This window comes from Protopterus annectens, chromosome 12.part0, assembly GCF_019279795.1.
Source record: "Protopterus annectens isolate FY-2018-M chromosome 12.part0, PAN1.0, whole genome shotgun sequence".
Classification (NCBI taxonomy): Eukaryota; Metazoa; Chordata; order Ceratodontiformes; family Protopteridae; genus Protopterus; species Protopterus annectens.
Window position 1 is genome coordinate 142,971,755 of NC_056746.1, and position 26,170 is coordinate 142,997,924.

At 39.9% G+C, this 26,170-nt stretch overlaps 1 protein-coding gene across 3 annotated transcripts in view; it reads left to right on the forward strand.

Moving 5' to 3' along the window:
• MYH11 (myosin heavy chain 11) overlaps positions 1–26,170 on the forward strand; it is a 547,944-nt gene that overhangs the window by 416,857 nt on the left and 104,917 nt on the right. For all 3 annotated transcript variants that reach the window (XM_044089163.1, XM_044089164.1, XM_044089165.1), the window contains 3 exons: positions 8,343–8,514; positions 12,296–12,508; positions 13,773–13,917. In XM_044089163.1, the coding sequence (XP_043945098.1) occupies positions 8,343–8,514; positions 12,296–12,508; positions 13,773–13,917 (530 nt within the window). The remainder of the gene's footprint in view (positions 1–8,342; positions 8,515–12,295; positions 12,509–13,772; positions 13,918–26,170) is intronic.

Genomic DNA, 26,170 nt, shown 5'->3' on the forward strand with positions numbered 1-26,170 from the left:
CTTTGATACTCTAGGTATGCAAGTGCATTCTGTTAGTTCCATGGGGGTTAAATCCTTGAATTTATGAGAACGTATTGTTAGGATTGCTTATGTAACAAATTTGGGAAGACCTGGCTTCTGCTATGTTGGTAGACATTTCACTAGTGATGAAGGTAAAAGAGTAATATGAGTGCTCAGATGTGGTTGTACATGAGTGCTCAGATGTTGTACATGAGTGCTCAACATGAGTACTCAGATGTGGTTGTACATGAGTGCTCAGATGTTGTTGTACATGAGTGCTCAGATGTTGTTGTACATGAGTACTCAGATGTGGTTGTACATGAGTGCTCAGATGTTATTGTACATAAGTGCTCAGATGTGGTTGTACATGAGTGCTCAGATGTTGTACATGAGTGCTCAATATGAGTACTCAGATGTGGTTGTACATGAGTGCTCAGATGTGGTTGTACATGAGTGCTCAGATGTTGTACATGAGTGCTCAACATGAGTACTCAGATGTGGTTGTACATGAGTGCTCAGATGTGGTTGTACATGAGTGCTCAGATGTTATACGAGTGCTCAGATGTTGTTGTACATGAGTGCTCAACATGAGTGCTCAGATGTGGTTGTACATGAGTGCTCAGATGTGGTTGTACATGAGTGCTCAGATGTGATTGTACATGAGCGCTCAGATGTGGTTGTACATGAGTGCTCAGATGTTATACATGAGTGCTCAGATGTTGTACATGAGTGCTCAGATGTGGTTGTACATGAGTGCTCAGATGTTGTTGTACATGAGTACTCAGATGTGGTTGTACATGAGTGCTCAGATGTTATTGTACATGAGTGCTCAGATGTGGTTGTACGAGTGCTCAGATGTTGTACATGAGGGTTCAACATGAGTACTCAGATGTGGTTGTACATGAGTGCTCAGATGTGGTTGTACATGAGTGCTCAGATGTTGTACATGAGTGCTCAACATGAGTACTCAGATGTGGTTGTACATGAGTGCTCAGATGTGGTTGTACATGAGTGCTCAGATGTTATATGAGTGCTCAGATGTACATGAGTGCTCAGATGTTGTTGTACATGAGTGCTCAACATGAGTGCTCAGATGTGGTTGTACATGAGTGCTCAGATGTGGTTGTACATGAGTGCTCAGATGTTATATGAGTGCTCAGATGTACATGAGTGCTCAGATGTTGTTGTACATGAGTGCTCAATATGAGTGCTCAGATGTGGTTGTACATGAGTGCTCAGATGTGGTTGTACATGAGTGCTCAGATGTTGTACATGAGTGCTCAACATGAGTGCTCAGATGTGATTGTACATGAGTGCTCAGATGTGGTTGTACATGAGTGCTCAGATGTTATACATGAGTGCTCAGATGTTGTACATGAGTGCTCAGATGTGGTTGTACATGAGTGCTCAGATGTTGTTGTACATGAGTACTCAGATGTGGTTGTACATGAGTGCTCAGATGTTATTGTACATGAGTGCTCAGATGTGGTTGTACGAGTGCTCAGATGTTGTACATGAGGGTTCAACATGAGTACTCAGATGCGGTTGTACATGAGTGCTCAGATGTGGTTGTACATGAGTGCTCAGATGTTGTACATGAGTGCTCAACATGAGTACTCAGATGTGGTTGTACATGAGTGCTCAGATGTGGTTGTACATGAGTGCTCAGATGTTATATGAGTGCTCAGATGTACATGAGTGCTCAGATGTTGTTGTACATGAGTGCTCAACATGAGTGCTCAGATGTGGTTGTACATGAGTGCTCAGATGTGATTGTACATGAGTGCTCAGATGTGGTTGTACATGAGTGCTCAGATGTTATACATGAGTGCTCAGATGTACATGAGTGCTCAGATGTGGTTGTACATGAGTGCTCAGATGTTATACATGAGTGCTCAGATGTTGTACATGAGTGCTCAGATGTTGCTGTACATGAGTGCTCAGATGTTGTACATGAGTGTTCAGATGTGGTTGTACATGAGTGCTCAGATGTTGTTGTACATGAGTGCTCAACATGAGTGCTCAGATGTGGTTGTACATGAGTGCTCAGATGTGGTTGTACATGAGTGCTCAGATGTTGTTTTACATTTCCTACAAGAGTGCACATGATTGTTGTACACCTTAGTGTTCTTCTAAAGCTGCAGTGTAGTTGCACATTAAGCACTTATGGTTCAAGGAGCAGCCTTAGGTTCATAGATTCATAGGTAATTATTACACTAGCTGCCCTTGGCAGCCATTTTAAGTCTAGCCAATTTCCTTCAAAGATGAGAATCAAATCCTGTACCTTGTGTCTCTGAGGTAAAAACTTTAACCATTATATCACCCCAACCCTATTTATACAGAGAATGTGATCACAGAGCTTATGAGCCCTCCTGTAGCTTTGGGAGTGTATTTTTTAGGAATCTACAGGTACCTTACTCTCAGTTAGGGTCAAAGGGCAACAGCACTAAGTACAATAGGCCTGGGTACTTTCATGTTACTTCAGTGACTAAAAGCATGCTGGGACATAACAGGGAGGTTCTCTTTTGTAATAAGTGGATCTTTGGCCAGCAGTCTTCCACTAAGACCAAGTCATTTCAGAGAACGTCATTTTGGGAGGATCACCCAGTACAAGACTGCCAGGAAAACTTCCCTGCACAGAGATACAATAAATAAATGACTTGTTAGGTGCCCTCCTCCCACCCAGATTAGTACTTCCTTATTCCCATCCATCCTGCTAAAGAAACCAAATTAAAGCGGTTTGGAAAGAGTATTCAAATATAAGTGCAAGTCAGTAGATTTGTGGTGTGCTGGGGATGGGTTAAAAGATAAAACATTCTACAAATGCTCTACTGCATTCTGATCCAAAGGTGTCTGGATCTTTCCTATCCAGAGCCACATTTCACAAGTTAGAAATGTTATCCAAAAGGGTCAGGGTCACAAAAAGTCCCTACTCTTTTCAAAAGAAGAGGGTATTATTCTGGATTCTTCGTATTAATTTATTTTGATGAGTCATCTTTGTTACAGCCATACCTGACAAAGCTGTTTAAAAGAACAGTACGCCACTGACCAATTGTTTTCACTTTTCCTGAGTTTTTGTGGTTGTATTAATTTAGGAGTACAGTGGGCTTGTGGCTTATACTCCATATAAAAGAAATTGCCAGTGGCAGGCCATTCACTTAAAGGTGCTTACTGTGTCATGGTTTGTATAATGATGATTCGTGAAAAGTGAAAACAATTGGTCAGTGGCATACAGTTTTATTAAACAGCATTGTATAGTGATGATTCGGTGACATGAACCATCTCCCAGGCTCTTTCATTTTCTAAAGAAAATGTGCCTGTGGAGCCCAGTCTTGTGTCTTTCAGATGTTGACAATCACATCAGGGTAAGGACATTTGGGATTGTACTGTTTCAGTCTTTCCGTCCTCCTCCTCACGAGGTATAGGTGGTTATGCTGGATCTCAACGATTCTTAATGACAAGTCCTAAGCTTCAAAATCCACAGGAGGTTTCTCAAGTTTCATTAGGAGAACAACATTTCCAGTCTGTGGTTTTCATTTGTGGTTTGTTGACTTCACACAGGTTATTTATTAAAGTTTGTACCTGTAGCAGTAGCCCTCAAGATAAGTGCCATCTACTACTACTATTTAAACTGCCAAAGGACAGTTCCAGAAACAGATGCATAATCATCTGCAGTCCTCTTTCTCTGCCTGGAATTCCTGGAATTAAGAGTCACTGGAAAAGTCTGACAATTTTTCTCATTGTCCGTGGTTTGTTCAAGTCAGGAGAATATGTTCCTGACTTCTGAAAGAGTATAGGTGATGATGATCCTGTTTACATGGCAGGTAATATTATAGCAGTAATTGACTGCCAGAATCTGTTTTTTCCATTCTTGGTCATACATCAATAAGCACCTTTATGATCTTACCAGCCAGGGGGTACATGAAGTAATTTCAGCATTATATGAGGAGCTTGTGGAACTAGCCAGAGGATACCCAGTATAGGAAGCTTCCTTGGAGTCCATACTCGTTCTGAAAGTTCAGATGATATAGTTTTAGACTGCTCAAAGCATCATGGGGAACCATTCTAATCCCCCAAGTCCTAATAACAGACATATTAGGAAGAGAGTGCAACATATGTAAAGTCTGAGGCTGCAATAAATCTAGTCCCTTTTGTGGCTTTCACTACACATTAATTTAAAATAGATGTAGCTGACATTTTGGTTCTGAAGATGCAAGAACCTGTAGTGTAGCTAGGTTGGGAGGAAGGGGGCAGCTGCCCCAGGCCCAACATTTTAGGGCATGACTGGAGATGCCAATCAATTGCTAGTGCAGCACTGATATATTGTTTGTTTGTCTTTTCGGCTTTTCCCGGTTAGGGGTCGCCACAGCGAAACTCCAGTCCGCTAATGATTGGCAGTAGATTTTTATGGTGCTGAGTTGCCAACCCGATGCCCAACCTTCAGCGAAGGCATGCCCATTCATGCATGTCTTTCAGAAGCCACTCGACCGCGGGGAGGACATGCAGACTCCACACACAAGGCACTCCTAGCACTGATATATTCATTTTCTATATTAGCATTTCACTACTGCTTTTCTGCAGTACCAGTGTTTGGTTTATGGCATACATTATATCAAGCAGCTTTCACTGCAGATTTAAAAGCAGAGAAAATCCATTTTGTTTTGTTTTTTTTTCTTTTTTTTTTGCTTTTTTCTCTTCAGCTGAATTGAAAGGGCAGGTCACAAAAGTAGACCTGGCTGACTCCTGAGTTTTAGGAGCACAGGACCAGTTCACAATTTTTTTAGGGCACCAGATTGGGGAATGGCACCAGGCACTAGCTCAGCCAGCTATGGTTCTGTCAAAAACTACCTGGGGCCAAGGGTCTTGAGGTGGTGAAAGACACCATCAAGTTATAAGGTAAGTAAACAAAGAGGGAGACGTATTTAAATAATTTGTTCAGGATGGCAACAGAGCTTGAGTTTTATACTTTATTTTTTTTTTTGTCGACTGTAGTTTATTTTGCAGTGGAAATGAACATTTTAGCGAATCATATGTTAGTTCTTCCAGGCTATGAATAATATTTAAACCCAGAAGAGTTTGCTCATTTGATGTTTGTCTGTGTACTCCCTGTTCAGAGGTATATCTGTTTCCCATTAAAATGTCGAACTCCTGAAGCTTTGTAGGACTAGCTTAGGATTTACAAAGTCTTGGACAAAGTACAAACTTTAGACATTTCTAGATTTTTTTTTTTATTCAAAAGGTCCTATTAAAGGTGCAAAGAGAAAGAGTGAATCCGATTGTTGTGGCACTCTGTTAAACAGAGCAGCAACAATTATCTCTTCTGTTAGAGAATGTGATTCAGTCACAGCAAATGTTTATCAGGAAAGATCTGATTCTTTAATAAAATGGTATTTTTAATACGTTTTATCCTTCATTCTATCATCACATCACAGTCCATCAGTGAGCTTCAAGGGAGAGTGCCCTAATAGGGCTGGGATACCAAGAGAGCACATAATACAGTAGCAGTTGTTTATGCACTTCCCCCATAACAGAATGAAAGCAATGAATGTTGGTTCAAGCATCTGACAACAGACAGATGCAAACAAGTTACTGCTTGTGTTTCCCCTGCCTTTCAGACCTGCAGAAGTCAAAAAGGGACTGAGACACCGGTAGAACACCTAAGAGGATAGCAGATGTTTCTCCTTCCTCTAGACAAATTCAGGAAGTTTTCCCTTCACCATGCATCAAATAAAACTGTTTTTGTCCCTGATGAATGGAAAACAGCAAACATCACCCCCCTTCTTAAGGTGGTACAGCAACAGACACTGGGAATAACACACCCATAACCTTAACCAGCCTTATCTGCAAGGTCATGGAATGAATCATCATGAAACTTATAAATAAGGATATAGGTGATTTCCAAACCCTTGATCCAACACAGTTTTTTTTTTCAAAGGCAGGTCATGCCCATTAAACCTGGTGGACTTCTTCAAAAACATCACCAGAGCCATAGATGAATGCAGATCTGTGCATATAGTCTACCTTGACTTAGCCAAGGCCTTTAACACAATCCCATATTCGGGCATTATTGATAAACTCTACCAGTTGAATATCAACACTTATGTCATTAGGTGGGTTAACTGGCTCACCAAAAGATTACACTCAGTCAAAGTTGGGGACTTTACCTCAACCAGCAACTTTCAACCGTGGGGTTCCACAGGGGTCAGTGCTAGACCCCCTATTGTTTGGAATATACTTCTCAGAGGTTCAGGCCAAAACAGAGGGGTTGTGGCTGACTAAGTTTACTGATGACTGTAAATTAGGTGCAATCATTAATTCCCCAAATGATGTCAATATACTTCAAGAGGGACTTACACAAACCAATGACTGGTGCCAAAGCCATGGACTCAAACTCAATGCAAAAAAAATGCATTATAATCCCCTTAGGTAAAAATGATACCACTGCGGACTGTGCTTTTCTCCCCAGGCTTCCAATGAAAAAGGGTTTTTGCTCAGATGGACTATCCCAGTTAACAAATGTTAAATATATAAATAAATAAAAATACCCTAAGTAACAACTCAGTAGTGAAAGGCTTGGGAATGTACATTGACTGTAGCACAAATTTTGACCACCATGTGTCTACTGCGGTAAGGAAGGCATTCTATTTCGCACACCTCATTAATTAGCAAAAGCATTGCCTAAACAGAGAAACAGGTCATAACATACCTGTACTCGACCCTCACCAGGCCAATAATTCAGAAAAATGCTTCCTTTGGTATGTATCTTACCAGGCACCTGCAGTAACTTGAGACACCTCAGAGATTTCCAACCAAGAAAATTCAGGGTGTCCAGCATCTGTCATACACTGACAGGATGAAGTTACTGTCACTGTACTCAGCAGTGTACAGACTACTTAAAAGAGACTTGTGCCTGGCCTACAGAGCAATATCGGATCCAAGGCTAACTGAAATGCTGTACATCTGCAAGTCAAATGGGACAAGGATCTCCCACTCCAGGGACCTTAACCTGGCCTGAGACATAAATAAGACCTGCTGGAGAGACAGATATGTCTTTCAGAAGTTGCCACTCCTCTGGAATAGGCTTCCAATCCACATCAAACAAAGCCCTTCTATGATCCTGTTAAGGGCTTAGCCTGGATGACTGGATGGGAAACTATAAATTCATGCTGAGGATTTCACCAATGACCCTCCCAGATATGTCAGTCATTGCTAAACAATGATATTGAGTTTAGGCAAGATCCTTTATATTGGGTTTCTCTAGTATTATACTGGGTACGCACAGCTAGGTTTATAAAGACCTTCAGGTCAATAGTCCAGTAACCACCTATGAACCTTATAAAATAAAAGCAATAAAACAATCAGTGCTGGTTTAAGCTATCTCATAACACAGAGAAGCCTTTGTATAATTCAAATACAATACAAATAAAGAAAGAAAGTCGTAAGTAATATCTAACAAGCTTCTTATCACACCCCAAGTAGTGGCTAAAATGTATTCTTATTATTCATGACTTTAGCTAATAAACATTAAAAAAAATACTAAATATCAGAAGAGACTGTTGTGCTTAATAAGGGAAGTGAGCAATGTGATGAAACAGTCTCTGTTACAAAAAAATTGCCTTACTGTAGTATATTGCAATAAGAGAAAAGCTGAGTTCATTGGCATCTCTCTCTCTGATGACCCCTGTTTCACTAATGTGATTAATAGTGGCAAAATATGACAGCAGATCTACATAGGGCTCTTTCACAATATGGAAATTTCTATTACATTTGTTTTTACCTTGGGGTATCACAGTGTCAGAGCGAGTAGATTGTTGCCTTACAGCAAGAGGTTCTCTGGTGTGATTCTGGCCTGGGGTGCTTTGTAGAGTCAGCATGTCCTCGAGCAATTTATATGGGTTTTCTGGAAGCTGTGGTTTCCCCTCACATTCCAAAGACATGCAGTAGGTTGATTGGCTATAGATGTGAATGTGCATGTGTGTGCAATATGGAAGAATGACTACGGTGGTGTACGCCACCCAGTGGTCTGAACATTGGCTCTAGATGATGGTCACTGTTGACATGAAACCCTAACCCCATGTACCAAATGGGAAAAGGGGTTTGATGATAGTGTGTTTTGGCCTTACTTTAGCTTACTTACTTGTAACCATAAAGAAAAAGATATTGAATGGAGTTAGGCAAGAGAACTGGGTGAATGAGCAAAATGTTATTAACAGTAAACCAAGATAAAAAAAGATTAGCAGCCTGAAGATCTATGTGTTCTTTTGTTCAAGACTCCAAGTTTATGCATTATTTTAAACCAAAATCAATGTGATTTTTTTTAATGTGTGTGTCACAATTTTCAGTGAGACTTAAAAAAGAAGAGAAGGGTAGACAAGAGTTGGAGAAACTAAAGAGAAAGCTGGAAGGGGAATCCAATGACCTACAAGAGCAGATAGCTGAACTCCAAGCCCAGATCGCTGAACTGAAGATGCAACTAGCCAAGAAAGAAGAGGAGCTACAGGCAGCCCTGGCCAGGTAAAACCAAAGTCCATGTTGAGAGGTTACAATATCCTCCTGCTTGTAAAGCTATCAGGCAGAGAACAGCTCTTTCATGTTTAACGTTACCTAACCTGGCAAACATATTCAAAAGCAACAAATTAGACTTATCATTTAACAGCCATGGCTATCGAAATATATATTTTTAATTATCTCTCTCTCTCTTTCTGTATACAGACTGCAGTATAAAATATCATCTTCTTTGCACAGTGTCATTTAGTATTGGTTCATATGTAAGTACTAGGCTAGCTGCCCTTGCAGGCCATTTTCAGCCTATCCAATTTCCCAATTTCCCATTTTGTGCTCGAAATAACGTATCCCATTTGGTTAGAGATTGGTCGTACCCATCTCATAGTCAATAATTAGATGTTAAGATGTTACTCAATACAAGATCATCACTTAGTAGAATGGCGTGTGTGTGTGTGTGTGTGTGTGTGTGTGTGTGTGTGTGTGTGTGTGTGTGTGTGTGTGTGTGTGTGTGTGTGTGTGTGTGTGTGTGTGTGTGTGTGTGTGTGTGTGCCAGCGGTGCATTTGTGTCTGTGTGTACAGGGGCTGTGTATGGTTTTATGACTGGAGTTCTCATGGATATTTCTTTTTCTCAAATTAGGGAGCTTTTTTCTTTTTATGTGCTTTAGTAGTTGAGAGGGTTACATTAGCCTGTCCATTTTATACATGTAGTTATGTTTTATTAGTTTGAACCTGATTAAATAATTAATTATTAAACGATTTTCAGAATAGGTTCAGTTTGCCAGTAATAGCAACTTCCTGATTCATTAGTTGCAGTCTGTGTTTTATTTAATTTTTGTCTTCCAAATTTTAAACATATTTTTTCAGAGGCAACAGCCTCTCACCCTCAGTGTCCTGTGCAAGTTCCAAAGCCAGGAACATTTTAATGCAGTTCAGCACAAGTAACAGCAAATTATATAAGTGTTTGCCTCCTGCACCCCTGTACCCCCACTACTTATATATATTGCCTCTGAGATTACTGCACCTTGAGGAAAAGAGAATTCTCAAAGATATGGCAACTTTGGACTAAGTATACATTTCCCCATAACTGTATTTAACTTTTCACGTTGCAATGATTGCTCTTAACAAACTTAAAACAGGACATCTCTCAACATCCTTCAGTTATGTAACAAGCCATGGCGTTATTACACATTAGTGTTAATAGGCTAGTGTTGTTTGAAATTATTCTCAAGTCTATTTCAGCCTTTAATACTTTAGCTTACCGACCAGCTTCTGTTTTTGTGTTAACAACAAATAGTATATCAGAAAAGAAAGTTTTCCTTTCCCTTATGTGAAAAAATGGCATGTTTTATGACATAGCAATTGTTCTAAGCATCCAACCATGTGAAAATATACTTTGCAGTTCAAAACTTACAGATACTTTACTGAGCAAAAATTGTCTGTACTGATGGAGAAAGCAAAATTTAAATACCAGTCACAGCATCCAATCCAGTTTGATGGATTCCTTGATGCATTAAGTGTGAAAAACAGCACATTTCATTTTTCTGAATGTAAAAAAAAAATAATATAAACCCTGCACACATGAACTTTTATCACAAAACGCTGGTTAAGGAACAGAACTGTTATCTCACAGAGGTGGCCACAGCACACTTGATGATTTCACAAAGTTCCCTGCGTCATATTCAACTATAAAGTAGTATTAGCTAACAAAATGTATTATTTCACTACTTTTACTAAATGTACACTAAGACAACAAAAGATAACATAACCTGGCTTATTTTAAATTGCTTTATTTCATTTGTATTTGTTACTTCTTTTGATAGTTTAGTGCACATATTTATTATGTTAGATTAAGACAGGACTGATCTGTTTCCATTCCTTCACTGATTATTTTGTCTGATAAAAGTGGAGTACAATACTTTTTCCAACATATGAGAAGTGTTTGTGTAGCAAACAATGGAAAAAAAAAGGATAAAGCAGGAAATGGTAACAGGACTCCTACCTTAACTGTGGTTGAACACAACATTACTATACTGTATTTAATCAAGGGAAAAATATCAGGAAAAAATACTGAAAAGCAAACAGGAAGTACTAAACTACAGAAATCTGGGAAACAATGTACACCTTCTGGCTATCTATGTCATAGCAAGGCTGGAACAAGGAGGTATCTACCGTGGTGCCAACTTGTAGGGGGTGCAGAATATTGACAGCTTACAAGTCGTCACCCAAGAGACCGTGATCACACAACAGACAGCTTATAAACTGTACTTCTTTTTTGAAGTAGCTAAACTGGCAGACAATTTACAAAATTTTGTAATTGACAGATTAAGTTGTCAAACGTTTTTAATGTTTGGGGGGCTCAAAATGGGTGTACCATGCCCAGGGCACCAAATCTGCTTGCTACAGCTGTGCTGGATAACTTCCACTTCAGATTTAGTAGGACAGGAGAAGGTCTAAGACCTAATACCACCTATTTGGAACAGGAAAGAAGAAGGCCCCAATCGATTTATCAAAGGACAATATACCAATGTGATGAAATGTTTACATAGGTATTTTTATACCCCAAGTAGACTCCAAGGAATTTTTCCTCAGGTGGATAGAAAATGCTGGAGGTGTGATGGGCAAGAAAGAGATATAGCTGGGAACATATGTTTTGGAGGTATGATGAGCTGGCAGACTTTTGGGATTCCCTGCAGGCCAGTCTGTTGGAGATGCTAGGTGGGTGGATTGGACTGACTGGGAAGGTGATTTTTGAGTTATGCTACAGAATCGGAATTGCCTAGACATAGTAAAGCCTTGCTGAGCCTAATTATGGTTGCTGCTCAAAAAGCAATTACTAGAAAATGGAAATCAAAGTCTCAACCAACTTTACTAGCAGTAGTGAATATAGTAACAAAGATAAAAACAACTGGAATTGGGATCTTTAGAAAAGGGAAGGAGGAAACTACATAGAAAAAATGGGAATTCTGGGAACAATAGATGCAGAGCAGGAACAATGTTTATGAGGCAGGATTTAAATGAGTTATATAATGCTTAACTGACAATGACTGGATGGTTTATAAGTGGCGTATAATGTTTACAACTACGGTTATTTCAATGGTGTCACTGATGTAAACTGTTTGCAACTAATGTAATATCATGTGTATGTTTTTCATTTATATAAATCGATTGCCTTTGTCATATGTGGAAATTTAATAAAGATGTTGGAAAAAGCATATACCAATGCGATAACAATATATATGCTACTGACACTTCCAGATGAATATTAAAAAAATACATTACATTTTAAATATGGCAGAATTGTCTATTAATGTTCATAATTTACTTTTCTTTGATTGATTTCTGTGTCTAGTATCAGATTCATTTTCTGTTTATCGAAGGTTTTGCATTTGTAAATAGAATGTACTTTGGCATGTTCAATAACTAATTTCCTTTGTGTATTCCACCCACTCTGAGCCTCATATAAGTTATTTCCGATTAGTGATGTACCCCAATTAAAACATTTAAATAAATAAACATTAACAAACAAAAGACTGAAATGAATCAAGTAGACAAGCTGATATTTTATGTCAAAACTTTAACAATTGTGCCTGTAAATTTATGCCTGTAACTGAACTACAGTTTGTTATTTGAAAAGAGCCAAGGCTTTCATAATTCAGTAATAACTGATGGTATTTTTGGTGGCTTTCATAATTCAGTTATGATGCTGCCCAAACTTATTCATATTAGTAATGGATGTCAGGTAAAGCCACAGCAGTTTTACTGCCTATTTTGATAAATACCTTATTTGCAGGCTTGAAGATGAAACAGCTCAAAAGAATAATGCACTAAAGAAAATCCGTGAGCTGGAATCACACATCTCAGATCTCCAGGAAGACCTGGATTCAGAGAGATCAGCTCGAAACAAGGCTGAAAAACAAAAAAGGGATCTTAGTGAAGAACTTGAAGCCCTGAAAACAGAACTTGAGGATACTTTGGACACAACTGCTGCCCAGCAAGAACTTAGGTATTCTAAATTATGAATAGTTGCTGATTACAAAGAAAATGCATGGCATTTACAAATAAAAGAAAAAATAGTTAATTGAAAACTAAAATGTTTTGTGGCTGGTAAGTTGATGCATGAAGTCATAAGTCATTAAGACAAAACTTGCATAATACTTGCTACATGATATAACACATAGACATATATGTTCTTAAATGTTCCTGCTGCTATGTGTGGGCATATGTGTGTGTGTTTCATTATTTATATAATGTATGGTGAAACACTGTTTTGCATAGAAGCCCTTGAAAAAGAGTTATAGAATAAAGCATATACAGCCATATTCAACAATCCTTTCACTTAACTGGCCACGCAGTATGAAGACAATGGTTATAGCAAAGCACTCTGCAAACTACACCAATCTGCAAATTCTCAGACTTCTTCAGGTTGTCCAAGCAGGGCAGTATAAATGTAAATTATTTAGTGGAGGTCATTAGCCTGTATTGACAGAGTTTTGCCTAGAAGTTTGGGGAATGTTATGCATTTGTACATTGGGGGTGTAAATGGAATGTGTGTTGGGGATACAGGAAGTAGCATGTATACCCTTTTAAAGTCACTGCATGCCATGCTACAAATGAGGTGGAATGCCTCCAAAACAACACTTGACACAATCCCAGATCCTAACTACCTGAGTCACAAAACAGAAGGGGTTAAAGTACACAAAAAGGGCATGAAATATCAGAAATATATGATATTTCTAGACAAATAATTGAAAAACAAGGATAAGTCTTTATTCATTGGAGGATGGGAATTAGCTGTTTATGTTGCCTTGTCTATGTTGGGAGAAGGAGATGATGGTTCAAGGCTATAAGATAGGGGCTTGTGGGCTTAGTGAACTCAAACCTATGATGATAGCTCCCAAATGGCATGTGTGTGATACCAGGGTGGGGTTAGAACCATGCAAAGAGAAACTCTAAATGGCTGCATGCATAAAGACTCTGTGAGTGGCTTTTGTGCAAGAGACGAAGGAGAACTGATCAATAGCATAGCTTGATAGTAAGTAGGGGGGAGGGTGGAGCAAGCATTTATTTTCAACTAGCTTTGCTAATGACAAACTTAAACCATGAAAGTAAATCTTCAATGTTTCTCTTCTTCCAAAAAAAAACAGTCACAATTTTTATTAAGCAGTGACAACATAAGCATGTAATTCATGCATTTTCACTTTCTGCATGCATTTCCATCTAACCCTTTCTTGAGTGTCATTTTTATTTAAAATTATCTTATATTTCAGAGCAAAGAGGGAACAGGAAGTAACAATGCTGAAAAAGGCCCTGGAGGAGGAGACAAGATCACATGAGGCTCAGGTTCAAGAGATGAGACAGAAGCATACCCAAGCTGTGGAAGAACTTACAGAGCAAGTCGAACAGATCAAAAGGGTAAGAGTTAAGCCTAAAGGTCAGTGTCTGAACCATGCTGAAATGGTTATATTATTATTGCAATTGAATACTAAGTACATAAAACACTACAAATTTATAAGCAGTATAAAAACTAGTAAAATCTGTATATGTACATGCTGACACACCACGAAAAATACAAAAATCTTTTACCAAAAAAAGATGCATAACAAATGCGGCATCTTCTCTGAATATAACTTTGCAGCCACTAGTGTTTCAGAATCACTGGGGTCATAAAAAAATGACTGTATAAAACAATCTGACTCTTTTAATGACCACATTTAAATGGGTATTTACCTCAAGAGATGGAGTTCTCACATTAACGTTTGAAATTAGACAGAGCATCTTGACACCAGTTTGACCACAAAGAACTATCAACAAGTTATTCAAAGCTCACTAAATTAAATACTACAGTTCTCTAGATTGCTCTGTTAAATGTTATATATAAAAGAATGGTTGACTGAGCTCTCAAAGTATGTGTCCCAGGCAGGTATGTACCTAGCCTTGAGCAGTATATTACCCTCATCTAGAGTGATGCCACAATATAAACAAAAAATGATTGATTTCAATAATTTTATTTATTTTATTTATTTTATTTTATTTTACATTTGTTGACCGGGATAGTCTAACTGGATTTATGTCCATTTTCAGTAGAGTCCCGGGGGGATAAGCTCCAAGAGATTACTAGACTAATAACATACAGGTACTAGTTGTTATACAGTTAAATACTACACATTTTAAACAGTTCATGAATCTTCACAGTTTATACAAAAAACATGTTACAAGCATTAGATAAGGTATTTTAGACGTTATGTACAAGACTTCATTAGTAACCAGAAAATAATTGTTAAACAAATGCATACTTCAAGTTTCAACAGTTCAGCAATGCTCACAGTTTAAACAATACTTGTTGCCTGCCTTAGGTAGGATGCTTTAGAATTATATGCAAAAGAATTTAACTAGAGATAATTTAAAATACCTATTAGGATAAGATATGTTTTTGCCAAGGATAGGCCTTAATCTAAAAAGACACAAATAGAGCAGGAATTAGGTCTTAAGAGAGGGTATTTGGGATATTGTATGAGATTAGTCTGGATTTGTACAGGGACATAACCAATGGGTTTTAAGATAGAGTTTCAGATTGTGTTTAAAAAGTGTAAATGAAGATAGTGATGTAAGTTCATGGGGGAGTTGGTTCCAATACTTTCCAACTGCATTTGAGAACAGAGCATCTCCTGCCATGTTATTAGATTTGCATGTTGATACAAGTAGTTTATTAGATGAGCGTAAAGTTGAAAGGTTCTTATATTGGGTAATGAGACTAGCAAGTATTGGGGTATTGGTAGGTTGGAAAAGGGTTTTGTGCGCAATGGTGAGTTGTTTAAAGTAATTCTTATTCAGAAGCTGTAACCAGCCTAATTGCTTCAGATTATGGCAGTGATGGGTCCTAAAGGAGGAAGCAGTAGCAAATCTGGCAATGCTATTGTAAGCATTGGCTAGCTTGTTAAGGTTATTTTTTGACAAGTTAGTATATATGGAAGAAGCATAAAGAAGTGTGGAGATAAGGTGGGAATAGGCAATAGTGGTTCTGGCTAGTGGGGAGAGAAAGGGTTTTATCCTATAGAGAGAGCCTAGTTTCCTGTTGACAGTTTTTTTTAGTATTGTTGATATGGGTTTCAGGTTGGACAGTTTGGAGACAAAGCAAGAGAGGCAAGATTGCATTGGTTTGGACATGTGCTGAGGAGGGATGCTGGGTATATTGGGAAAAGGATGCTAAGGATGGAGCTGCCAGGTAAGAGAAAAGAGGAAGGCCTAAGATAAGATTTATGGATGTGGTGAGAGAGGACATGCAGGCAGTTGGTGTGAAAGAGCATGATGCAGAGGACAGAAAGAAATGAAAACAGATGATCCGCTGTGACGACCCCTAACGGGAACAGCTGAAAGAAGAGGATGTTGATATGAGTTTCAAAGTTCAGGTTGTTATCAATGGTTACCCCTAGAAGTTTAGTTGTTTAGATCGGGAGATATGAGTGTACCATTATTGGATAAGACTGAAAAGTTCATTGGGAGTGATTTACAGGTAGGAGTGAGGAGGAGGAGGAGTTTGTTTTTTTGGGGGTTCAAGAGGAGGGTTCCTATCAGCGTTGAAACCAATTTTCTGTTTTATTGAACATTGTCTGAGTTAGAGTCTGAAGTTGGGATTGAGATTTAGCTGAGAAGATTATTGTCGATTCATCTGCGTATTGTACACAGTTAGTTAAAGGAATAGCTAGGTTGAAGTCATTGATAAATATTGAGAAAAGGAGGGGGCCCAATATAGAGCCCTGAGGAACACCTAGAGTAACTGGGAGATGGGATGAGAGGTTGTTGTCCCATGTCACTGCCTGCTGTCTATTATCAAGATAGGACTGAAACCATTTTATAGTCTTTGTGTCCAGAGAGAAGGATTTTAGAATATTGAGAAGTAAGTGGTGGTTGGCCATGTCGAATGCTTTTGAAAGGTCGATGAAAAGTGCTGAAGAGAGAAGATTGTTATTACAGTTTTTATTGATGCTGTCAGTGAAGGATAGGAGTGCAGTTGTTGTACTGTGGAAAGGCCTGAAGCCATGTTGAGATTTGGCCAGTAAATTGTTCTGAGGTAGGTGGTCTAGTAACTGTCTGTGGATGCACTTTTCCATTATTTTAGCTAATGGGGAAAGTAGAGCTATGGGACGATAGTTAGAATATTCTCTGGAGTTTCCTCCCTTGTGTAGGGGGATAATGTAGCAGATTTTCCAGAAGGTGGGAATAGTGCTTTCTTGTATGGTTCTATTTATCAGCAATAATACAGGATAAGCTATGACTTTGGCTGCCTTTTGCAGGCATTCAACAGGTAGCTGGTCAGCTGAGGGGGTAGTAGGTTTTAGTTTACTTAAGAGGTTGCAGATGAGAGATGTTGGGACAGGTTGCAGGTTTAGAGTTGGGAGAGAGTTAGTATTGGTTGGAAGGGCAGAGTTATCTGCTGTTAGTTTATTAGCAAGTGTTTGGATGGTCTCATTGAAGAAGGTATTGAAAGCATTAGCAGTTTGCTTTGGATTGTCGGAATCTGATCCTATAAGGGGTGGTGTTGTGGATTGGCCTGGTTGAAGTAGTCTGTTTATGCTAGCCCAGAACTTTTGTGGATTATTTTGGTTGGTCTGTTGGAGGTGGAAGTAAAAGTTTTTTTTTATCTCCGAGTATAGCTTTCTTAGTTTCATTTCTTTTTTGCCTGAATTGTTGTTGGTCTACGGGATTTTTAGTTGTTCTCCATAGTGCCCAAACTTTATTTCTCTGTTGAATTTTCTGCCTGGTTTTCTTTGTAAGCCATGCGGCGGGTTTAGATTTAATTTTGATGGAATGCTTTGGTGCATGGTGGTTAAGGATTGTTAAGAATTTTGAGTTAAAGTAGTTTGTTGCTTCGTCAAGTGGGAAGTATTTTATAGGTGACCAATCACATTCTTTTAGTTCAGCTTGGAAATTATTGGGGTTAAAGTTTCTGTTGCTTCTTATTGTTTTATATATGGTTGGGTTGTGTGAGCTCAACCTTTGCCTGATTATTTAAGTGAGAGAATGGTTACTTACATCATCAGGGAGAGTACCTACATTATAGAGTTGTTGGCCATTACTTACTAGAATCCAGTCTAGGATGGATTCTTTGTTACTGGGTTTATTAATTCTGGTTGGGGAGTTAATTGTTTGTGAGAAGCCATTAAGGTTAATATGGGAGGTTGGTGATTCAGTAGAGCAGTCCTTCCAGTCTATATTAAAGTCTCCAAGAATTATTGTCTCCTGGGGAATTTTTGTGAAGAGTTCAGCAGGGATAACTTCCAGAGTGGTGATGTTGTTACCAGGGGGCAAGTAGATACATATTATATTTAGGGATTTGCTGGGATTAAGTTGACGTTTGGTGCTAATGATTTCTGCATTGTTTTCAGAGGAGGAACCAAGATCTAGTATAGATATTTGTAGCCCTTCTTTATAGAGGATAGCAATGCCCCCACCTTTTTTTACTTTGCAGTCTTGTCTCAAGATGTTGTACCCAGATGGAATAATTTCAACATCTTGTGTAGTGGGTTTTAGCCATGTTTCTGTTAAACAAAGTATATCAAAGGAATGAACATCCAGGAGAGCATGGAGGTGGGCAATTTTATTATTTATGCTGCGAATATTGAGATGAGCTATATAGAGTGAGTTGGGAGATTTAGATGGGATATTTGGGGTAGCGGGAACATGAAGTTGTGGTTCTGTGCTTGTTTTTTGCCCCGGTCCTGGGTTAGGATAAATGTCCCCATCTAGTAAGGAGAGGTGTAATAGTTTGTTTAAGGGATTGTGGAGGTTAAAGTAATGGTGAAGAGGTTTTTTAGGTTTTAGATAGTTGTATTTGATACGGGTCAGTCTGTGATATTTAGCAGGTAAATAGCTAGGTAAAGATGTTATATTTATGTGTTCTAGGGATTTAATTAGAGGTATAGTACTTGTTTGTGCATTAGGGAAGTTCAGCTGTAAATATTTTGACTGTTCATATGAGGTTGGCAGGTAGGTTGCTGTTAGAGAAAGTAGGAGAAAGACAATGATTAGGAGACTTAGTTGGATTTGGAAAGGTCATGTTTGCATAGTGACTAATAAGCTTACTGGTGTTCTTTAAAGGGGAGGAGTTATACTAGGGGTGATTAGAGAGAGGTTTGTGTAGAATATTAACAAGATGACTGTTGTGATTGGATTGGAGAGGAAGGGGGTGTGGTGAGGATGTATAAGGTTAGGACCAGTAGGGGTGGGTGGGAATTGGGGGTAGGGGAGCGGAGTGAGCCCACAGGGTGAACGGAGCGGGTAGAGACAAGAGAGGTAAGGAGCTGGAAAGAATAATCAGTTGAAGCAGGGATTACACTAGGTAGGTAACCCTAATTACTGGAATAAAGTTAAAAGAGTAGATAATAGAGCTATTTGGAGGGTGTGTGAGAGCTAACCATAAAAATAAATAGATGTTATGGGCTACAGTTTAATAGCAAGTCTGTGGATAAACAGTATATAGCAAAGGTGTAGTACAGGTCAGGAGAAGGCTTCAAGGCCTGGAAGGGATAAGTCTGCCACCTGGTGACCCAAATTAATTTATTGTAAGCAGGGTAAAAAAGGAGGGACTTTAGGTTTCTAATGCAAAAAAAAAAAGGAGTAGTGGTTCCAAGTGTCTTTAAATGGTGGAAAAGTAGATTAGACTGGTTACAGAGTGTGGAGGGAGTAAAGCTGCTGGTTTTCCTGGCTAGCACTTTATAACCACCTAGATCTAATAATAAGTTATAGGCTGTACTGGCCGTGATAGTTTAGACCCATACTTTCATGCTCCCTTTACTGAGAAAGTATAGGGATAGGTTGCTCAACTGTGGAGAGTGAAGTGAGTTTGGACAGGGCCCTTGTTCTTCAGGTTGTTAGTTTCTGTGTCCTAGAGCAGTGTACTCAGAGTGGAGAGTTTCATGCTCCCTTTACTGAGAAAGTACAGGGATAGGTTGCTCAACTGTGGAGGCTGAAGGGAGTTTGGACAGGGTCCTTGTTTTTCAGGTTGTTAGTTTCTGTGTCCTAGAGCAGTGTACTCAGATTGGAGAGTTTCATGCTCCCTTTACTGAGAAAGTACAGGGATAGGTTGCTCAACTGTGGAGGCTGAAGGGAGTTTGGACAGGGTCCTTGTTCTTCAGGTTGTTAGTTTCTGTGTCCTAGAGCAGTGTACTCAGATTGGAGAGTTTCATGCTCCCATTACTGAGAAAGTACAGGGATAGGTTGCTCAACTGTGGAGACTGAAGGGAGTTTGGACAGGGTCCTTGTTCTTCAGGTTGTTAGTTTCTGTGTCCTAGAGCAGTGTACTCAGATTGGAGAGATTAGCCAGGATGCTGGGCCAGGAACACACAGCAGCTGGGGGCAGTTCTATAAAGGCTTAGTTGGGGGCAGTTCTATAATTGGCTTAGTTTTTGGTGTCATTCAAAGGGGATCCAGTTTCTGTCAGCCTGGGATGACATGATTAACAAACCTCGCTGCTTTGCCAGAGGCAGCTTGCACCTGGCACCACTAGGCTTTCGGCTGCTGGTAAAGTCTCTTGCCTCCCCCATAGTGGCTTTTTTAGGCAAGGTCTCAAAAAACAAAATTGTGTACATGAAATTGCCAACCATAACAAAATAAGGGTTATGCTGCTAGGAGCTTAAACCAAAAACTACACACCATGGAAGCACTTTTATGACCGAGGATGTAGATATCTGTGCAGTCACAGAAACCTGGTTCAAGGCCTCAGAGAATACCCCAGGCTTGCAATTCTACATTGCCTTCCACACCTTCAGACCACAAAACGAACATGTGAGAACCCTAGGAGGCAGTGTTTCTATCTATATTACAGATAAATTCACCTCCAGTCTAGTTAGGCTGGACAACTCTATGGAGTTACTCCATGTTCAGATTATTGTTGGTAAGACCTCCATTCAAGTCATAGCTAGTTATAGGTCCCCCTCCATGGATCATGATGCACACGAGGCCTACTTGACCAAACTGGAGTCAATCCAAATACTGTCAAACACTCTGGTCATATGGGATTTTAATTATCCCACCATCAACTGGGAAACCTACTGTAATCCTAACTCACTAGTACAAAAGTCCCTTGACTTTGTTAACTCAAATGCCCTGGAACAAATTGTTCAAACTCCAACAAGAGGAACAAACATACTAGATCTGGTCCTCACTAACGTGACAAACAGATGCACCACCACAACTGTCAGACCCACATTAATTAAATCTGTCCACAAATCACTTACCTTTGAACTGGCACTAACACCAGAATTCACAAAGGGTGAAGTCAGACTAAAAAACATCACCAAAGCTAACTATACCCTCGTAGGGGAAGGTACATATGCATTCCAAGTCCCACCCCAGCTGGAAGTGGTAACTACACCAAAGCTTACACTAAAGCCATGTACAATCACTTGTATAAGTGTATAGACTCAGCTGTTCCAGAGAGAATCAAAGTCTGAGCCCCAGGTAGAAAAAAGCCACCCTGGTGAACATCCAACATCGACAAACTTTAGAACAAATGCAAAAAGTTGCTGTCTAAGAAAACTAAGGCAAGGCCCCGACAATGGAAAAACACCATTCTCAGCCTCAAAAGGCAAATAAGACAACATGTCAAATCCTCTAGGGTAACTTTGAGAAAAACTTAGCAATCACAGCCAAGGATAATCATAAGGCCTTTTACAGCTATGGATGTAGTTTAAAAGGTAGGACCCAACAAGTGACAAACTAGTGACTAACAGTATCACACACACTGATCCCACAGAGATAGCAAACCTGCTAGTGGGAAGATTTGGTGAAAATTTCACTCCCTTATCCCCTCCAAACTTACAGGTTCATAGGTTCATATGTAGGTACTAGGCTATCAGCCCTAGGGCCTATACAAGCCTAGCCGTAATGATTCCCTGGCTATTGCTTCCCACAAATATTTACTTCCCTGGACCCCTGTCTAGCAGGGCTACTGCTGTGATCCCCGGGGTGAATTTCCTATCTCCCATCCAATCATCAAGGTTCCTCTTGAAGAGGGTGATTGAGGTGCTCTGCCTGACATGTATGGGCAGCACATTCCAAAGTATGGGGAGACTCTGGGTCAGGAACCTATCCCTCCAGCATGTTCTATTCATCATGATGACAAGGTTAAGATCCCTGGAGCGTGTGGCTCAGAGGGATTGGGATTTCTTTAAGCATAGCATGTCCAACAACTCTGGGTTGTTCGTGGCCTTATATGTTAGGCAGAAATTGCTTCTGAGTAGGCGATATGTGACAGAGTATAGCTGGAGTTTCTTTAGATGGTCAGCATAAGGCATCTGCTTTAGGCCTGTGATTCTTTTTGTGAGGTATTTCCGCGGCCTTTCTAGTTGTTGCAGATGTCTTGTGAGGTACATACCAAACAGGGCATTGTATTTTATAATGGGACTAATGAGGAATGAGTACAGAGGGACAATGACCTCCTTTTTTCTGGATGAAAAGTCCTTAGTGATGAAGTGTGCCACGTAGAAGGATTTTATAACTGTTGTGGCTATGTGGTTATCAAAGGTGAGACCACTGTCCACCTGTGTCCCTAGGTCTCTTATCTCACTTTCGGTGTTTAGTGTACTGCCACCTCTGTGGTAGTCCAAAGGTACGTGGGTTTTTCCCAAAGGGGACAACTATACATTTTTTGGCATTTAGCTTGAGCCCATGGCTCTGGCACCAGGCATTTGTTTTAGTAAGGCTCTTTTGTAGTATATCCACATAATTTGGGGATTCAATAATGGCTCCCAGCTTGCAGTCATCTGTGAACTTTGCAAGTCAGAGTCCCTTAGTGTTGGCCTGCACTTCCGAGAAGTAGATGCCAAACAAGAGTGGTCCTAGGACAGAACCCTGTGGTACACCACTTGTCACTTGTCTGGAGCTGGATTTGGAGTTGTCTACATTTACAGTGTGTGTTCTGTCAGTAAGCCAGTTTGCAACCCATTGAGTGACATTGGGATTAATGCCCAGCTTAGTAAGTTTATCTATGATTCCAGAGTGGGGGATAGTGTCGAAACCCTTAGCAAGGTCCAAGTAGGCTGTGTGAACCACCTTACCCTCATCCACGACTCTGGAAACTGATTCAAAGAAGTAGATCAGGTTCAGGAGGCAAGATCGGCCCTTCACGAACCCAAACTGGGTGGAGTCCAGTGTTTGAAGGTTGCCAATGTCTTTGTTTGTAAGTTCCATGATAATACATTCCATGGCCTTGCAGATCAGGCTCATCAGACTGATGGGATGGTTGTTCCCGGGATCCAAAGTGGATCCCCCCTTGTGGAGTTGGATGACTGTACCTGTGCACCACTCTGTGGGCACGAAGCCTGAGGTGAGGCTATGATTAAACATGACACATAGGTGATGTGCCAGTTCATTTCTATACTTATCACTAATTATCACAAACCTTGCTCCCAACTTCATCCCCCAACCTACATATCCAAAGAGCAGCTTATTAAACCCTTGTCTAAGGCAAAAAACACAGCCTCTGTGGGACCAGACAGCATCCATGCTGTCTTCTAAACAAACTAAAACATGAATTAGCATCACCATTAAGTACCCTTTTCAATCACAGCCTAACCACAGGCTTTGCTCCTATGGAATGGAGAACAGCAACAATTACTCCCCTCCACAAAGGTGGCTAAGCAACAGACCCAGGGAATTATAGACCCATAAGTCTGACTACCCTCATCTGTAAACCCATGGAACGTATAATCATGGACCTCATAAATAAAGACATAGGTGACCTCCAAACCCTGGATCCTACTCAGTTCGACTTCATCAAGGGCAGATCCTGCCTGTTAAATCCGGTGGATTTCTTTGAAAAGGTGACCAGCACCATTGATGAGGGCAAATCTATCCACACAGCATACCTCGACTTGGCAAAGGCCTTTGACACAATCCCACACTAAGGCATTACTGATAAACTTAGCAAACTGAATGTAAATCCCTTTGTTGTAAGATGGGTTGCCAAGTGGCTCAGAAACCAGTTACACGCTATCAAAGTGGGTGTCTCCACATTATCCAGCAGACCTGTTACCAGCGGGTGCCACAAGGGTCAATGCTGGGCCCCCTACTGTTTGGTATATATTTCTCAGATGTTCAGGCCAAAAGTAAGGCTGTGGCTGACCATGTTTGCAGACGACTACAAACTGGGTGCAATTATTGAATCCCCAAATGACGTCAGTATACTTCAGGAGGGTCTTACGCTGACCAATGACTGGTGTCTTAGTCACGGTCTCAGACTGAATGCAAAGAAATGCATCGTCATTCCCTTCAGTAAAAACAATGTCCCTTCACACTATCAGATTAACAATACTCTATGTACCTACGAAGTGGTAAGACATGTGGGATAACAAGTAGACTGAGACCTTAACTTTGACCACCATGTATCTACTGTAGTAAGGAAAGGTTTCTACATAGCACACTTGATTAACAAAGGCATCGTCTCTAGAGTGAAGGATGTTATAACCCCTCTATACTCATCACTAATCAGGCCCATAATTGAGTATAATGCCCCTTTCAGCATGTACCATACAAAGCACCTGCAGGAATTGGAAAGAACTCAGAGGTTTCTAACAAAGACGATCAAGGGACCTCAACATGTGCCTTACACAGACCAGCTAAAGTCCCTGTCACTATACTCAGTATTGTATGGACTTCTTAGGGGAGATTTATGCCTGGCTTACAGAGCAATCTCCAACCCAAACCTAATGAATTTGCTGTACATCCATAAATCAAATGGAACTAGAGCTACCTGCTTCAGGAACCTAAATATGGCCTGTGACTTGAATAAGACATGCTGGAGAGACAGATTTGTCTCCCACTAACTACTCTGTCTTTGGAACAGGCTGCCAATTCATGAGACGCAGAGCACCTCTGTGATACTTTTCAAAAGGAACCTGGACGAGTAGATGGGGAATCATAAATTTTTACCAGGGATAGTGCCCACAACCCTCCTGGACATGAGCAGTTATTAACAAATACAGTTCTGGGTATTGACTAGAGTACCTATGGTATTACACTGGGATGGAATGGCTAGGCTTGAAATGACCTCCGGGTTGATAGCCTAGTAGCCTCCTATGATCCTGTAATTTGTTGGTAACTTTAGGATGTCACTAATGAAGCTGGTCAATTTCATAGTCTGTATAAGTAATAATGCAGATCTTGAATGGAAAATATACATTTTTAACGAAGACACTCTTAATTTTCTTTTCTCTGTTGTAGGCACATTTCTAAATTCCCTGTCATTATAATACCCCATCCTGGTCACTGCTGCTGGTACAGATGGGCAGCTGAATTCACCCCTTGATATCTAATTAGTTTAAATACCTAGGTCACTATGTAAGACACCAGTAATTTCTTGTAAGTTTTACATGCACATACAATCCAAGAACAGAGAAGCTAACCTGATAGATTAGTACTGTAGAACAAACCAGACCAATTGTAGAGTCCAAAAACTATTAAGCAAATATCAGTCAACTGTTCAGTTTCACTTTGGAAAGTAAATAGTGTCAAAGCTTTCTAGTCAGAGAAAAACAAACACAAACCAGTTTCAGGGTCTATTCTTACACCCTCTTCAGTGCATTAAACTGACCCACTAATTCATCCATATACTAACGTGATCCAATGTCATTAAGACATATATACCACATGTGATTTGAAGAGCCATTCAGCCCTCATGAAAGTTGCTAAGATAAGTTAGAAACTGCATACTGATAAACCAATACGTATTCATGTATGACTCTCAAATATAAAAAATGAGTTACAAAAAAATAAAAAACATATATACACATATATATCTACATCCAGATATGAGCTTCATTAATACACAAAGTGGTTGTATTGCTTATAACAACAATTTAATTCAGACTTCTTATATTACTACTAATAAATACCACTACATATTTTTTAAATTTCTTTTAGAGTTCTTCATCCAAACCTGGACAAAATAAAGCTCCTAATATCACAACCCATTTATCTTAATTTCTGGATAGGATGTCCGGACAAACCTAATCGATTAACAGATGAGATGGCAATTCTTTATAAGCTCATTTTCTGGCCTAAAATATGCTGCAGAATACCAGTGGTAAGGGAAGCCATTAGTTTTCTTTTTCTATGTTATTTTGTCCCTGTGCTGCTAACTAGACACCCCTAATCCGACTCAGTCCATTCATTCTTCTGAGAGGATTTATATCCCATTACCATAGGGATGAGGTGCAGCCAGAGGAGGCATCACACAAGCAACCAAGAGGTTTACTTGAATCCTTGGCAACATCCCAGTAACTGAGGGTGTTATTTTATGGTCCTAAGCCCACCCCTTGAATGGGGGCTTGAGCTACCCACATCATTGCAGGGACCCACTATGCCTCCTGTCTTGTGAGTGCAAGGTCACTTAGACCCACAAATGAAGGTTAACACCAAAGAGTATCTTGGTGAGCTGCTAATCTGTCCCTGTATTTGTGGAGCAAAAGTTGTATCCAAGTTGTTAATGTTAAGATAAATACATTCAAGGTGAGTATAATAGTCTGCCAAAGGTGTGTTGTATCGCTTTCCTGATCAGTACTTTCATGGACAGAATATGAAGGAGAAGCTGATGTCTGGAGAGTATATGGTCTGAGGATGTGAGTACTGTGTTTATTTTGTTTGTGGCTATTGATCTTCTCCTAGCTTC